Source organism: Halyomorpha halys, unplaced genomic scaffold, assembly GCF_000696795.3.
Source record: "Halyomorpha halys isolate HHAL.00 unplaced genomic scaffold, Hhal_1.1 Scaffold972.1, whole genome shotgun sequence".
Lineage (NCBI taxonomy): Eukaryota > Metazoa > Arthropoda > Insecta > Hemiptera > Pentatomidae > Halyomorpha > Halyomorpha halys.
Window position 1 is genome coordinate 537,526 of NW_027115373.1, and position 17,868 is coordinate 555,393.

General features: G+C 27.9%; 3 protein-coding genes across 4 annotated transcripts in view; 1 reads left to right on the plus strand and 2 right to left on the minus strand.

Moving 5' to 3' along the window:
- LOC106687504 (protein dpy-30 homolog) overlaps window positions 1-248 on the minus strand; it is a 6,183-nt gene extending 5,935 nt beyond the window's left edge. Inside the window, exon 1 of the mRNA XM_014431429.3 lies at window positions 123-248. Coding sequence (XP_014286915.1) covers window positions 123-135 — 13 coding nt within the window. The 5' untranslated portion in view covers window positions 136-248. The remainder of the gene's footprint in view (window positions 1-122) is intronic.
- Window positions 249-2,788: 2,540 nt separating this feature from the next.
- On the plus strand, window positions 2,789-7,775 carry GABPI (zinc finger DHHC-type palmitoyltransferase GABPI). 2 transcript variants are annotated; one of them, XR_010844828.1, is made up of 6 exons: window positions 2,789-3,061; window positions 3,146-3,706; window positions 3,800-3,976; window positions 4,397-4,605; window positions 4,829-4,945; window positions 6,210-7,775. XR_010844828.1 is itself a non-coding variant. In XM_014431430.3 (5 exons), exons 1-5 carry the CDS (start codon window positions 2,952-2,954, stop codon window positions 4,861-4,863), a joined length of 1,092 nt encoding a protein of 363 aa, XP_014286916.1. In that variant the 5' UTR covers window positions 2,789-2,951; the 3' UTR covers window positions 4,864-7,775. The 2 variants fall into 2 exon arrangements, 1 of the variants encoding a protein (XP_014286916.1); XM_014431430.3 differs by having other exon boundaries at window positions 4,829-7,775.
- Window positions 7,776-9,463: 1,688 nt separating this feature from the next.
- The window catches only part of Syt7 (Synaptotagmin 7), a gene marked incomplete at its 5' end in the record, with an annotated part of 34,853 nt that continues 26,448 nt past the window's right edge, over window positions 9,464-17,868 (minus strand). Inside the window, 2 exon segments of the mRNA XM_014431431.2 lie at window positions 9,464-14,906; window positions 16,468-16,577. Of these exon segments, the coding sequence (XP_014286917.1) occupies window positions 16,477-16,577 (101 nt within the window).

The following is a 17,868-nucleotide window of genomic DNA, read 5'->3' on the forward strand; positions in this document are numbered from 1 at the left end:
TATTCAAAATTTATTTAAACTCAAGGGTATAACATCTACATTAAAATAACCTTAATGGTGAATTTTAATAATTGATTAACTAGAAAAAAATTATAAACGATTATATAAAATTAAAAAATTACCATTTGCAGACATTGTTGAAAATAAATCACAACCGGAAAAATTAGATTAATAGCACTAATGAGAACCAACCACACAGCCAATACAAAAATGGTGTAACAATGTAACCTAACCAGATGATTTTAACCTTCTCAGTAATATTTTTGTTTATATGGTTATTTATAAAAAAATATAAGCAAATTAATTATAAATAAATATAGAATTAAAATAGATATAAATTTATTAAGCGTTAATTATGTTCTCCATTACCATTATAGGAATTAAAAGTCAATATATCATTGTCCTGAATTCGCATGTTTTCGATAAAAATACATATACCTAATTACTGACTTGTTCTTCATTTTTCAGATACATAAATCTACTTTACTCAATTCTAATTGAATAATCAATAGTTTATAATTTAATTCAATAATCAAAATATAATATAATCAATTATAATTATAATTAAAAATAATTACTTAATAATTTTTATTCTAATAAAAAGCGATGAAATGATTATAATTATGGTATATTTCAATTTAGCGGAAGCTTAAACCATAAATGACATAGCTAATTGGATTGACAGTGAAACCAAAAAAGGACGTTCAGATGGCAAGGTGAAGACAGATGGGTTATAGAGAAAATTCTGGAATCTGATCACTAAAAATTTGAAGTAGTGGGTTACTCAGAAACTGGAGGAGGGAAGGAGAATATTTTCAGTTGCTACGGTGACATCTCAATTATCTCGGCTGCTAATGGATTCACCTGTGCCTGAGCGGAACCAGTGCTCAGACCTTATGTCATGGTTATTAGAAAAGAAAGATAGTAGACTGTTGAACAGTTTCAAAAAATATTTGTATTCTAAGTAGAGACATCCTTGTAGAGCCCGTTGTAAAAGGGACTCAGAAAGAACCTGATGCTAATGTAGAACATTACCCACTAACCCAAGGCGATTCATCAGACATTGACGATTGGTTGGGGTTGGATGAATCCATAATGGTTCACAGTTTTAACTAAAAATTTAACAAAAACTCTACCAAGTACTAAACACTAATATTAAGAATAAAAACTACAGAGGATCTGAAATTGTGCAGATGTGAAAAAAATAATGATAAATGTAAATAAGCTTTAGTTATGAACCACTAGTATACTTGGCAGTGGACGAGATCGAATAAGGTCAACATTTTTTGCCTCGCTCTAAGAATCATGAGTAACTTGCACAGGACTTCTGGAACCATCTCATCCTATTTCTATTATGGGAGTTATGACCTTCACTATTTTTATAACTACTATTTAATTGGATCAGATCTATTGACTTGAGCTCACTCAAGTGGAGATCGAAGCCTGGATGTTTATATTTGTACATTAATTACCAAAAGCATCTCCCGTATTTCATTCTATTGATCCCATTCTCCCCCAAACGTATGTCCTTATCCATGCCGTGCCGTGTCGTTTCCTTCTAGACTGTTCAATTCCGAGGCTTGTTATTAATTTTCTCTGAATCGATGACTCTCTCCTACGGGAGACTAACCCAGCAGGAGAGGCCCCGGAAGACCAGAGGTATATCAGGAACTGCATGTAGTCCCACTGTGAGAACTCCTGGAAACTCGTCAGCTCCAGTAGTTTGGCCATGTTATAAGGATGGACGACTCCAGAGATCCATTTAAGACCATGGAATATGTCCCAGATGGCAGAAAATCAAGGGGCCGCCCTAGGATTTCATATCTCGACTACATTGAGCGACTTTAAATAAATAAGCTAAAAATAAGGAAGAATGGAATTCCTGGCTGAATGCTCCTCTACGCTGAGAGGCAATAAAGAAGATAGCTAAAAAAAAAAGACCTCATTCTACATCATTTCAAAAAGGAAACCACATATGCATTTTACCAAATTATAAAAATTCATTAATCAATACACACACTTAAAAAATAAAAATATGGGCACATTTTACACCCAATGTATCTTTTTTCTGTAAAACCTTGTGATTTCTTTCTTGGATAAAAATGATCTCCGACCATATTATATAAACTTCTGAGCTTTGCTCAATTCGAACTTCGTTAAATATATCATAAAGTAAGTTATAATGAAAATTTTCGGTAGATTAGAAGTTTTTGTGATAGTTGCAAAAATAAATTCACAAAATGATTTTCTCGTTTTTGGGGAATCCAGAATTATTGACTATAAAGAACTCTATTAGGACTCAAATAAAAGCTGGTCAAGCATACTTTTAAGTAGTTTTTGATGAAATTTTACCCACTTGTAATACTTTAGAAGTTACTGAAAATAAATCAAAAAACCATACGACGTCATTTTTAAAAATCTGCCACATTTGGACTACGAACTCCTAGAGAGTAGTGAACTTTTTTCTATTGTGATTTTCAATCCCAAGAATCCATTGATAGAAATTAATTTAAACTTCCTTGAAATTTTAAACTTTTTTTTTTCTATTATCTTCTTTCAATACTGAACTAGAGTTCTGGTTCAATTTATAAACTCTTAAAACTATGATTTGAAGTGTCAAGATAAAATAAACTCATAATATTATTATTCTCCATTAAATTTTCATATTTTTTTCAACACTAAAATTTTCCTTTTTTGAACTATGAATTAGTTTATTGATTTATTTATACATTTATATTTTCACTTATGTATATGACCGGTTGTTAGGGATATCCTCTTTGCACGCTGTTTTTAACCTTTTCTTAAGGTGACAACCTTATCGGGTTTATTGAAGTAATGACATGAGACTGTAGAAGTTTTTCATAAGCCATGTCAAGTTACTTATATGATGTTTCGGAGATAATGAATTTAGTTAGAACCCCTTCATTCCCTCGTGTTAAAACATTCCTGACATGGCACCTAGAACACTGTGTTGTTGTGAATATGTTAATACTGAGGGAGAAATTAAGCATTTATTAGATTGTTGCTGTAATTGTCCTGAGATTGACTATTGCTTTGACAGGTATTTCTTATTGTACATACAAAGTGGCTTGTTATATCTGTAATATAATTTAATTTAATACTTAATTGTATTTATATTTTTTAGATTAATTTCCTGCAAACCAATTCCAGCCAATTTGTGTGCTAGGATAATGACCAGTGCAACTGAGAGAATACGATTCCCTTGGGTGGGTGGAGCTAAACAGTGTTCTCTTCATGTCATCTTACCTGTCGTAGCATTGCCTTTGTTTCTAACAGCAGCTGCCCAAGGCCTTTGGATTTCTGTAGTTGCATTCTCATTTCTTCCGATATTCCTGACTTATTTACATTTTATTTTTATGAAATTTTATTCATATAGTTCGTTTTTCTTTGTTTGGAATGTTGCTACCTTTGTTGAGGTTTTTCTGATCTTTGAAATAATTGGTGTTAAACTATTGGAAATTCGTGCAGATGAAAATATTGCATTTATATGCTTGACATTCTGTGTTTGTTTCTGCATTTATAAAATTAAACAAAAAGAAAAGTTATCACACATTTCATGTGAATATGATGGGGACTTCAAATCTAATTTACTTTGTCCTGAGTGCAATGTTAAAATACCGCCAAGAACTTTTCATTGTTATACTTGCCAGGCTTGTATCCTTATGAGAGGCCAACACTGTGCATGGTAAGCTACGTTCAGTTTATTTAAAATTTATGCTTAGATTGGTATATATATAAATGGAATGGGAATTTTATGTTCAGTATATGGTGTTCACAGGTTTAATTGTTGCATTGGAGAAAAAAATCATAAATGGTACATGTTATTTTTGATATTTAGTATTGCCTATCTTGTGTTTTGTGCAAATCTAATATTGACAACGGCTTGCCATCCAGTTCAATTCATCGGAGCTATAATGCTTCCTGATGACTGTAGTGAAGTATATTTTGATAGTTTGTAAGTAATTTACCTTTATGTTGAATTCTTATATTAATATTATCTTTTGAAAATAATTAGATCATAAGTCAGAGGTTCACTTCTACCCTGCAATACTTTAAAAACCATAATTCAATAATCAGAAAAAGTTTCTCTTCGCTATAGATCAGTGGTGTTTTGTTCATCATCATGGGTTGTGAGAGCCTTGTGAGTGATCCGCTGGAGGCAACACTTATTTCATGAGAACTTTTATTGTTTACCTTTACTGATGTTTTATTTTATAGTTAAATATAAAATAAATCCTGTATATTATATGAATCTATATTGCCTCCAGAGGTGGCACAATAATTTATATCATTGATATAAAATCATCACAGTATGAATATAAATTGTTTCTTACCTATAGAACATATTTTAAGTTGAGAATAATTTTTTTTTCAGATGTGCCTTATGTTTTGTCACTTCTATATATTGTATCGAAGCAGCCATTTTTATTATGTCTGTATTTGTATTTGAAGTTTGGTTAATATCACTGGGAATGACTGGACATGAGTATCGAAATAGAAGTAAAAGATCATTCTTATGCGGTTTACTTACATCCCGACCTTACAGTAAAGGCATAATTCGAAACTGGTTAAATTACTTCAAAGGTATTTATACTTTTTGAATCAATTTAAAAATATATTTTGTTGTAATGTTTTATTTTTTATTATAGTACGTAATTGTTGTTTTTTTACATATCTCTAAAAAAGGTCTAGAATACTTATTTGTATTTTCCTCTCTGACTGCTACTCATGACCAACTCGTCTGTATTATATAAATAATAGTTATGTGTTGTAAAGTAGCAATTTATAATTTTTTATTATTTTTCAGGTTCTGACTCGAGTTTTCTGTATTATAACATTTGATGTGATGAAAACTATTTTTATGTGATTATGAAAGCAGCAAAAGTTCTGAAGTCCTATTTCATCGGAAAATCTTAAGCTTTAAGTAAGCTGTCCATTATAACAGACAAGACATGAAAATATATGAAAAATTTATTGATGTCACCTGTTTGTATAGCAGTTTCATCCGGTGGATGAGATTCAATAACAATAAATTTGACACATTGGATGACTTCTCCAAACTTGTGAGCAGAAGATATGTCAACTTACTGTGTGTTGTAATGAAAGCTTATTGTGTTTCTGTTTTTTTATTTTAACAAATTGTTATTTATTTAAAGTTTGTTGAACAAGTGCCTTTTTTTCATTAATTTAAATTGTTGAAAAATTATTAGAAATTTGAAGTTGCCATTCAAAGTGATTTATTTATATGTTAATTTTTCCAGTCTAGTTGAATTTTCGTATCTGTTTGTACTTTATGGACTTTCTATCCTTTCTATAGTAACATTATTATCCTTAAGTATGTAGATTTTCTTTTTATAATAAGTCCTTTCATACTTATAATTTGGAAAATTTCACTTAATTATTTGTTCTGGCTTACAATTATTAAAAATCATTGCTAGTCCTTTATAATAAATAAAATAGATTATCTGAAATACATTAGGAATAATCAATCTTAATTTTATAAAACAATAACTGTATTAAAAAAAATTAATGTTTTCATTTTATTTATAATGAAAATTTGAATTTAAGGTTTTCTCATCTTCATGGTTTGGTTCTTCAAATTTCAATTTAATTCAAGGAAACAAAATTTTCTTATTTGCATAATATTTTTACTTAAGTAAATATACCCTTATGACTTTAATTCTTTAAATAAAATGGTCAACGTTACTAGCACACTGTGTACTCTCAAGGCCGCAAAATCATAAAAGTGTTTACCTTGTCTGTTACAATGAACAACCAACCTTTATTATATGCAAAAGAAGCTAGATGAGTTTTGTAGTCTTTTTAGGGGTTGACAATTTAGTATTGCTATTTTAAGACGTTATAATTAGGAACTTGACACCTTTCACCATTTAAGGGTAAATGTACACAAATACTACATTATTTTGTATCTATTTGAATTGAAATGAACTTAAGCACGCACAAATATAGAAAAAAATACCCATGTTGTGATTTAGCGATTGCTTTAATAGTATTGGCGTGTAATTTGAAAATCATTCCTGTTTAAGCATATTATAAGTGGGTATTGTACTATGTCATTAAAAGCTCAGTTACTATTACAAGAGGCTTATATAAGAAAAAATTACATTTAATTGCTCAATATAGAAATAGTCGATTTATATTATGATTTTTATTTTGGAATCTTTCAGATCGTGTAAAATTAGTGAAGAGAAAAAATTAAAATGGCTGTCTTGGGACTGGCTGACAGAAGTGAAACTTCTTGGAATGAAGTAATGTATTGATAATGATTATTCGTTTCTTATTGCCTAAGGCAGAAAATATTAAATTCCAGAATTGTTATAATAATTAGAATAGAACAACCATTTCCTAGGCCAATTCTGATAAATAAAATTGGCCAGGGTTGCTACTACCACTTCTGTTTCATTTCATCTTGCCCCACGAAATTAATTTACTCCGGTTAAATATTTTTTCTTCAGTTGTAGAACATCAAAAAAGAAGTTTCACTTAAAAAATTATGTCCACACAACCAATATTCAGCACATGTGTGTTATTTACTAGCATTAATACTGCTTAATTTAAAAATTATATTGTCTATTATTTTGATTCAAAATTATTTTATAGTCTTTGAATTTAGCACGAGTTTATGAGTGTTTAGTCAAAGCTGTTAACACTACATTTCTGGAATATTTCAATTGACTGGTATTTTTATATATTCACAGCTGCTATGTGGATTAAAGTGCTCAAATTCCATTATTAATTTATTAATAGAAGTCAAACATTACTTTTTATTATCTTAATATTGTGAAGAAATATCTGAATTCATATTGCAATTGAACCGTATAAATTCCCTATCATTTTTACTTTCCTTACCTCCTGGGTTAGGAGAATATTTTAATCAGGTCAAATTTTTGGTGACTAGTCCATTTTAGAGAAATCTGTAAAAAGCATTTTGGGCCATTGGTCTTCACTGTTTATATCTGGCTACATACCTGTCTGTAATGAAAGTGTAATAATTCATTTCCTTGAAAAGTAAGGAATTTATTCTAACAAAATTTAATATATGTATTTTATTTTTTAATATTTCAGAACTAATCATTTTTTTAACTATATGCGACCTTAGTGGAATGTATGTAAAACATTTAATAAATCTGATATTGCGTCCTCATTGAAAATTATTTTTTGTGTAATCAATTATTTTTTTTTACTATTTTGATACCTTTATTGACCGCCACCCAGACTATCTTTCTTCAATCAGTTATTTTTTTGTTCGATTGGTATTGGTTTTCATTCTTAAAGTTTCACAAGAAAATTCAACCATGCAACGATAAACTGATGCTTTTAAACTGTTATTTGTGTAATGTGTTATTTTTTTGTTCAGATGGGCTGGAATACCTCGAGTTTAGATTTTAAAAGTTTGAAAGTGCCTTTATGAATCGTACTTTTCATTTAAAAAGTATATAATTGATTGACTGTGATTCATAATTGGCTTTAGGTAGGTAAGGTATTTGTCCATTGTATATAAACCAAAGTTTTAGTTCTTGAGTTGTTTTTTTTTTAAGTTATTCATATTCTATGAGATGTATCATCAAAGTTTATGAATTGATTGTTAGAATGAATGCAAACCAATGATATTAGTTTTTAATTAATTTGTATTTATTTTTATGTAAAATTGTGATAATGTATGTTTCTGTATTTATTTTTATTTACATTCATTATTTATGTGCCTATGGAAATTGCTCCAATAAATGATTTATTTATATAATTTATTTGATTTTTATTGTTAACATCTTTCTTCCCTTGTTTAATTTATATATATATATATATATATATATATATATAATGTAAAATATAGTGTTTTTAATTATCTTATATTACAATGATATATCAGTTTTAAGGATAAGATCAATAAAACAAAAAAGGTAAAAAGCTTGATTTTTCCAAAAATGTAGAGGTACTGTGACATGTTGGTTAATATCAATGGTCCACCCTGTCCTTTTTTATTTATAAGCATGTACTATAATATTTCTCATGTGTTAGGCGCCATTTATTTGTTTCTTTACGATTGCCATAAATATTATTACAATAATAATTTTCAAATAAATACACTTTAGCTTCTTCAGCTACAAGTAATTGATAAATATTAAAAAAGTTTTAATAAATACTAACTGAACCTACAACATTGTAATATTTTGTATCACTATGAATTTGTTTTCTAACATCAATAATTCCATAATTATCAAATGTCATACAATTTAGTAGTTGAAAGTGCTTGAAATAAGTAGCCCAGTTTTGTAATAGAAATATATTATACTAAAATATTGAATTTCTTGATTCTACGAATTGGTTTTTTTGTTGTTTAGTATATTCTATTATTGCTAATAATACATTTTTTGTTTTGGAATTTAAGTCATCTTTCATATAAAAGGTAGAAACAGTAGATAGATTATAATAGATCTATCAACACATTAGCCTCCTCGTAGTTACACTGTATTTATATTACTTTGCACATGAACACAAACTCACATATCCATGTGAAATTGTAAATTTATTTATTTTATTATTATGGACTTTTATTTGTGTTATTGTGTCCATTATTTTTTGATTGATGTTAGGATAGCTCAAAATCAATATTACATGACCACATAGTATTGATTTAAGTAGGGTAAACATCACATAATAACCGAATATTGTTTGTAAATTTACTTATCAATAAAAACAGACAACTAAAATTAATTTAATCATTCGTTCAGTTTTTTAAATAAATGAACATTGTTACTTTTTTCATTAAAAGAAAAGGAAATAAAGTAATTAATGATACATTCCTGTACTTTATTCATTTTGTATTTTACATAGAGATTTAAAGTAATACACCATTAACACATAAAACATATATGTAATATTTGACAAGAAGCCAACTTATTTGTCAATTTACAACTGTTCATTATCTTGTGCACAAAAATAGTGATCTACAATAATGTATGTATTCAAAATAATCATACAATAAATTATTATCGACTGAAATAATAAAAATTTTATTAAAGAATTTCACTCAAAATATAGTTAAAAATATAAGTTTGTTCCTATGTCTTTGTATTATAAATATACAGTATGCCAATTACTGTCAAAAACTATGAAAAACTTTAGTATTATACTGTATCCTTTACACATATATAAATACTCATAACTATTTTATTATTTTTTTTTTTTTACACTGATCTCTATACATAAATACATTGAACAAATACTACTTTCTATATGAATAAATTGTACATATTTTATTACACATATATAGGGTTTACATGGAAATACACTTAGACATTGATGGTTTTTTTTTTTTGGCTTTTATTAGAAACTAAATAAAAAACGTTAACACATCCATTTAGAACATTAGGATCTATAACTAACTCCAGTTATTTTTTTTTTGCTACTTTTTCATCAAAGCTCTATTGTCATTTAACTGTTGTTTGTTCTGAATAGAAACTGTGAGTCTTTTAGCATAAATTTAAACTCAAAGTAGAAATAGCATCAAAGATATTAATACTACTTTTAAACTGACAGAATTAAAATTTAAAAAACATCTGTTGATTACCACTGACAGATTCTATTCAGAAACGACAGCTTTTGCAAGGACTGGCAATTAACTGTTAAGAAATTAAAACACTTATATAAAGCAGAAACTTATATTATCTATATTGCAAGCTATCTAAAGAAAGCCTAAACACACTAAATATTTTCAACATCGATATTTTGTCAAAGCAATTTGTTAGAAATATGTTGTAATACATTTTATCATTATATATACAATGATACTGTATGTGATGTTAACTTAACGTAAGCTTAGAAGTACTCAGAAAATAAATTAAACGTATTGTTAGTGGTTAAAATTTATATTTTATGTCAATAAAATAAAATTCACTAAGTTAAAACAAATATTAATCATTAATGATAGTTTTAAAAACTTTTTTTTTTTTAATTATATATGTATATGAAAAACAGAAAAGAAAAGAAGGTACACAACTTCTAATCGGTTGCCATTTTGTTGAAGTTAGGAAAGAGTTATATGCCGTCCACACATAAATTCTCACAACCCTGATTCTGATTTTGCAACCGATATTTCTATTTTTACGGGACAAAAATATCATAAAAAACTCAAGATGGATGTTTTGAGTGTATAGGTTATTAAATACATTGAGAGTAATAATAACAGCATAAGCTAACATCCATTTTATAACTTCTACCTGACAAAATATGATCTGGAAATCTTTTATATCAATTATTATTTTAAAGCAAAATGGTCCTGTGAAAGCGGCTAATTTTAAAAAATAAGTGCAAGTTATTAATTTTTTTTTTACATATCCAGATTAATATAAAAGAATGAAAGGTACAAATTATACGTATTTTACAAAAATATAGGACTTTCATGGAAAGCCTAATAAAATTTCAAAATAATTTCCAGATCAGTCTAATGTATTTTTTTTTTATTATCTATATTATATATTTTTCTAACACACGTAGTTCTAGGGATGAAATGACTACATAAATCTTAATAAATTAGCTCACATGTCTTGCAATTGAGCGTATAAATTTTCACTCTTCGGCATTAAAATTAGTTCTTTTTTTTTTTTTCTGAAAATTATATATTCTAAGTTTCTGTTCTTGTAACTCATTAGTAAAACTCAACAAATCATAAGTTTTCATTTACTTGATTAATGATTGCAATTCGTCAATAAGTTTTAAAACAAAAAAATATCTCATATTTGAAACAGTAATACCATCAAGTTTTTGATGCTCATCCAGACCTGGTTGATTAAAAAAGAGTTGCTATTTAATTTTTTTGACACAAATTTAAATGGAAAATCATAATATTTCTGGTGTTTAAAAACATCCGATAATTCTGAAGCACTCTAATACATTACATGCTGTACCTTCTTCTATTATTTTTTAAATACAATTTTTTTAACACATAGGCCATAGAAAAACAGTTTGCTTTAATTTTAAGAACAATATTTTTTAAATTTTAATTTGTCTCTTCCGGTTAGAAAGTATAAAGTTTTCACAACCACTTCCACAAAATTAGATTGTTAAACCTGTCCTCGACTTTGCATTTATGCTTCTAAGAAATTTTCCATAAATCCATATAAATATTTAATACTAGAACTGAGTCTTATGAGTTTTTCAAACTCAAAGATAACTCTTTTTTGTATGTTTATATATTTCTATTGTGATAAAAAATTAAACTAACTGAAAATAAATTAAATTCAGTAAAGATTTTCAAATTCAAATACTGAGATTTGAAGATATCAGTAATAAAATAATTTAAAATTTTATCCTCCACCATGATATATATATACAGAGTGCCTCTATAAAGGTTCAACCCTCATAACCTCTACAATTTTTGTAATCTTTGATTTCATTTTTGTTTGGTCATAGCTTTGGCATATGGCTTATCTTTTGAGGGTATTGTTGATTTTCTAAGCTCCAGTTTTTCTGTGGCATACCTTATGTTTGATTTTCCAATGAAATAGGGTACTTTTATTAAATATTTTATAAGTAAATCAGATTTTAAGCCTATTCATGTCCGGCATTTTTTTGATCCGATGCTTCATGAAAGCATAAAGCACCATAAATTTGACTGTTGGTTATTTATGTGCAAATGGTGTGGAAAATAGAAAAACCCTAAAGAGCAAAATTGTTTCAGAATTTAATTTAACTTAAGAATTCATCGACATAATTGAGGCTGCATAATCATGACAGCCTTTTTAGTCTCCTCAGCCAGTTGAGAACACTCAAATTATGATGACAGATTCTTTTAGGAAATTGAATACTAAAACAATTTTGTTTAATATGTTTTACTGGAGCATTTGAGCAAAAATTGTCAGAAACTTAAAAATTTTTTTTTCAATTGTTGGTGATTTACAATTTCAGGATGCATACAATCAAAAAAAGTGCTCAGTATAAAGTTGTCTTTAAATCTGATGTTTTACCGAAAACAAACATAAAAAATGCACCCTATTCCAACGAAGCCAGAAGACTCTAACTCCTTTGCCACATCCCTGGAGTTCATTATCAGGCCTGCGTTTTTGGGTTTCGCTATTCTTGGCAGCTACTCTCTCCATTACACTCTTTCCTCCAAGCCCTCAAAATATAGACCTCACACCACTGCTATGACTCAGCAAAAATCAAATCAAAATTCAAAACATTGTAGAGGTTAGGGGGGGAGTAACGTGTATAGTAGGATACCCTGTGTGAGTATGTGTATATATACATATATGTGCCTGTGTATTTTTTAAAAAAATTATGTTTTCTCTAGTATTTTTTATAACTTTTATTATGAGAAAAAATTAGTTTAGGAAAACATTAGGGTAAAAAAACAAAAGAATAAATTGTATTTGATTCGAATGTACTGTTGACATCAATTTCCACTATTTTTTTCTTTTTAATGTTTGGTTGATGGTCCACAATAGTTAAAATTTTCAATTTAAATTTACAAATTATAGTATTACAGAATGCATTTTAACTAATTAATGAAAGTAATATAGTATTTTATGTTATATATCATAAGCACTGCATAAATTGATTGAAAAGGTATTTAAAGCTGAACCTTAAATGATAAGGTTCAACTTGTGGATCTATCAGAATGAATTACAATTATTTTTCTACCATTTGTATTAGATTATATGTTCAATATAGTGAGTGCATTTATTACTGTACTTATTTATTTAAATGGATTATACAACTTAAAAAAATAAATTAGTTTAGAATACCAAAATGAAAGATAAATATTGCTATGGGTCCTTCAAACCGACTTTACATGCATAATTGAATCATTGGTGAATTACTATATAGTATTCTTCCTGCTGGAATCAGTAGTAACTTTTCATCAAAATTTAAAAATTTTTGCCCCAAAATTTAAAAGTAATGTCTTGTGATGTTGATTTTTCTTTTGCTTTGAATATGAAAAACTTTTCAAAATAATTTTAAATGCAGTAGATATGCCACACAACAAACTGTCCAAGACTTTAAGTTGCACTGATTAGACTACAGCAACTTTAGTTATAAGAAGTTTGTTACAGATTTTGCCTTAGTTTGAGAACAATATTTGTTTACTGTATTTTTTATGAAGGCATCTATTGCATCTGTACTTTTTTAACTATTGCAGTAATCAACCAATATATGTATAAAATAAAAATGTGCTTTTCTTTCTTTAAGTATTAATGTTACATTTAAAAAAAATAATCCTAAATATAGAACAAACAAACATTGAAGTATGTATAAAAAAATCAATAAAGAAGAAAAAATATTCACTAAGTACCATATCAATATTTAATATTAAGAAATTAAGAAACATTTTAGTGCTTTATTTGCCACATGTTTAGCAGTTACTAGTGTTAATGTCTTATTAAGGATTAGCTATTTAGATCTTAAAACGTTTTATTAAGGGATCTATTTTTTTACTGAGCTGTAAGGATACAAATGTTTCTAGGATAGTAGATGCAGTTCCTTGTTTCATTTGTAATTTATTTATTTATTGAAGTGTTGTTTATTTTTATGTTAAAAGCTAAACAGTAAGGCCGAGGTTACATTGCCGGTGAGTCGCAATGAAATATAGGTCTATACAAGTCAAATTTGACGTGTGTGTTTTAGTAAGAGTAGGCAAAACTATACTGTTTGGTTGAAATACTTTCGAATGGAAAGTCTAACTTATCCAATCTGCTTGTCGGAACAAGCTAATTTGTTTCTTTATAATCACTCCGAATGATATTTTATTTTTTTATAATTTTGATATGGCTTTTATTATTCAAATCATGGCCACAACTAACTCGTCCAACAACAACCGTAGAAGGTTGAAAGAAAATGGAAGAAACTGCTACTGGGCAATACTCTTTCTTCCTTATGCTTGTTACTTCTCATTTTTGTAATACTTTGTATCTCATGTGCTATGAAAATTTTAATTCAATGATAAATAGAAAACAAATGGTATAACAAACTGTAAACAAGAGAAGACAAATAAATTAAAAGATTATTTAAGTATATTTTTAAGAGTATTTATTATTAATGTTATTTAATACTCTTTTGTTATTAAGAAGTATTCTTTGATAAGTTTTCTCTTATGCCAAATACCTCTTTACTGCAACGATTATTTATGTAGGTTTCTCTAAGCACCATTTAGTATATGAAACTTAAGTATGCTACTTACTATAATTCTATAAAATATAATTCGTTTTTAGGATTAATTTTTCATAAAAGTAACATAAATTCATTATGACAGTAGAATGATCCAGGGATTAATATAAGTTTGGACTTTCACAGTAATATTACTCATATGCGATGTATCCTCAGCAATGGTTCAATTAGAATATATTAAATAACCTCTACCAAAATTAAATATTCATCATATAATTATAAAATATTCTAAAATAACTGATTGAATTAATATATAAAAATCAATAAAGCAGCACGGGTATATAAAAATGCTTTGACAGCAGTCTAAATCCTTTACAAAAATTAAATTTGCAATATATTTCTTATTGTTAAAAAGCTAGGTATGCTAAATAAACTATCCAATATTATAACAACACGATACATCATAAAAAAGTTTTCATATTGCCCATCCCTCAAAAGAAACTTTCGGTTAGTATGGTTTCTTTTACAGTCATGTATTACTTTTCCTAATACATATACTTTGGAAATCTTCAAATCTCTTTTAAAATATGATAAAATATAGAGACTAATATATGTCCCACAAAAATAGATATTATTATCAGCCTCGTATTTCAAAATAGAGACAAAACTAATGGATTATGTTAACATAGAGATCTTATATTAGTATATTAACTTCTAAGTCTTCAAGGTATGCCTTCTAGTACAAACTGCAATATCATTATCTGAAAAATAAAAGAATTTATTGTAATATTAATTTTAACACCAGTTTACAAATTGAAGTATTACATATTCACAAGTTTGTTATAAAAGTCTTTGTGCGTAAAGTATGTTTTAAATTTCAGTATAAAATCTACTCATTAAAATTTTTCTTCAAAATATAAGCTATCATCAACAATTACTATAATTCATCTTTCTGCCAAGCGTTGAATTTGGCGGTGATAAAAGTCCTTGTTTTCTGAGGTAAGAGAATCCTCAGATCCTTTTTTTTTCAAAGAACAAGTCTTTATAAAAATGTGCCGTTGATCAGAAAAGACCATAGTCAGTGAAATTTCAGGGTTTTAGAGCAAGATAATTTTCTTCGAATTACTGTAAATGATGGACAGGAGCATTTTCTTGCTAAAATATCACTTTATTCTGATAAACCAAAACAGGATACTTCTTTTTTTAAAACTATACCTATTCTATCAAATGGTTCACCGGAATATGCCATCTGAAACCTTCTAAAGTTCAACACTCCTTCATGGTTCCACCAAACACAAAGCATCTATTTTCCAAATTGGTCTTATCAAGCCTCAGCTAAAACCATTTTGTAATATCTATAAGGAATATACCTTTATGTATAAGGTATCCTTGTGGTACTCTCTGTATTTGGATCATAGGATTTTTAAAATATCTATTTTTCATTGCTCGTAATCGTTCTTTTTCGAAATCTACCATCTTTTGAATTTTGAAACAAACTTATACAAATATCAGCTCCTTATTAAACTTGGGTAGCTGGTGAGTCATGAAAATCTGATCTTGGTTTGACCTTTTGGACATTAACCTTTTTTAATCACGGCTTACAGAACAAATGTTTGAACTCCTCATTTCAGATGATAATCCTCGAGTGATCTGATCTAGGCTTATATTGAAGACTGTTGTTCCCAGAATTGAACAGCTTGAAAAATGGAACAGTGTTACATGGTAATTCATATTCAGCTTCCTCAGTACAAATTTCCTTGGCCTTTAAACTTTTTTGCAGTAGTGTCTGAGAAGACAATGAAAAACTATTTTTTCCCTCAAGAAATTTTCGGTGAAATTTATAAAGTGGAATGAAATGTAGAGACAGTTGGTATACGTAATTAAATAAAAGATTAGGCAATGTAAACAACAATACATACTTTATTTACACCTAAAATTAAAATGGATATTTCTATGTCAGCAATTAATCAATGTCTAAAGACTTTTTTTATGAACTGGTATGACTACTGGCTCCAAAATTGTAAATAACTGAGCCCTTTAAAATCAAAATGAATTCTATAAATCCATACTTAGTTTTGGAAAAAATTATTAGATTTATTGAAGTATTTTAGTGAAAATCTGTCTTTATCAACTCTTGATTATTGTTGAATATAAACTGATGGATGGAGGTTAATCAAACAGAAAATAAATTAAAAATTACATTTAGTATGGTAAAAAAAAAATTGTAAGATCTAGAATTAAGACAATTCGGAATTTTATTTGGTATTGAGAAAAATAAATAATGATATCTGTTTGATCAGAATGAAAAGTTTTAAAACTTACTTTTGATGTTTATTCTGGCTTAAGCCTATGCCACTGTACAATCGTTTGGCGGGGTTTGGTTATCATGTCCTGCCAGTGTTTTGTTTCAGTAGCTCCAGAACCATTCTTTCCTGAAAATTATTATAAACATTAGAAGGAACAATTGTCGACAAAATTTTAGATGGAAAAGTCAAAAACTTAAGCAAGAGAGGATATGAATAACAAGCGACTTTTATTTTATATTTTAACAAAACAAGTGAATTAAATAAAATAGAAATTTAAAAGTAGGGTTGGTAATGGTAGGAGGTCATCTTGGACCTTTTTTCTCATTCAAACCTATTTTTCCTCCATATTGAACCTTCTGAGTTCTGTTCCATAATACAGAACAAACTATTTACTATTAGTCTAGTCTATTTCACTGATTTATAAAATGCTGACTTCTACTTTTTTATTTTTAACTCTTATAGCCATTCCATCATGAAACAAAAGGTAATAGTGTTTGTATTGAAACATTATTAGTTGAATGAAAAGATGTTCTGAGTGGTGGTCAAGAAAAGTTTTGCCCTACTTTGCAGATCTTCATCTGGGCTGAGAGCTGGAAAGAAAGTGATTTTATTTTCATTTTCCTTCATCCCCACCTGTACCATCTTCCTACAATAATAGTGCTTGTACTTTGTAGTTTGTATAACTACATTTATGTATACTATCAGCTCTGATTATGAAATAGTCTCCAGGTTTTCTGATTAGATTAATAAATACTTTCACTTCCAAAGTCATTATAAATATTCACAAAAGTATTAACTATTTATTATATTTTATCTTTGGGTAATTTTTTTCATAAATAAAAGTATGTATGTCCCCTACTGTTCTATCAATTACACTCAGATTTACTTCACATAGCTTGGAAAAGAAATCCACTGGAGGATGGTTGATATAGGTCGAGCCGTTTTGCTACAGTTGATCTGAGAGTAGCCTGACATTCATATTTGAAACATTGATAATAGTTTATCCACAGCAATGGTTACCAAAGTAACCAGAATATAATCCTACAAACTAACATTTCATATAAGTATTTTATAAAATAAAGTATTTTCAAGAATATTTGAATTGAAGGAAGATAAAGCAACTGGATGAGTGAATAGTGGGCCATGCACACAGTAAAAATAATTATAAAAACAGTATCAAAGCAATTTAAGGTTGTGGTAACCTTAAAAGGAATATTTATTGGAAAAATACTAATAAAAAAAATTCATTAATTTCTGTAATTAGGACATTACTGCAACACTTATAAATTTGTTTATAAAGCACTAGAACCATTTGTAAGTGTTACTAACTTAAACTCAGAAAATCCATATTTTCAATGAACAATTAATTGTATGTTCCTTATTCCTGAGTTGAATCATCCAAAAAATTACATATATA

Excerpts from the sequence above, each read along its gene's own strand:
- GABPI (XM_014431430.3), top strand. The coding sequence starts at position 2,952 with ATGGCACCTAGAACACTGTGTTGTTGTGAATATGTTAATACTGAGGGA. Across the intron at positions 3,062-3,145 it reads ATTGACTATTGCTTTGACAG|ATTAATTTCCTGCAAACCAA; the intron begins GTATTTCTTATT and ends TATATTTTTTAG. Across the intron at positions 4,606-4,828 it reads CTGGTTAAATTACTTCAAAG|GTTCTGACTCGAGTTTTCTG; the intron begins GTATTTATACTT and ends ATTATTTTTCAG.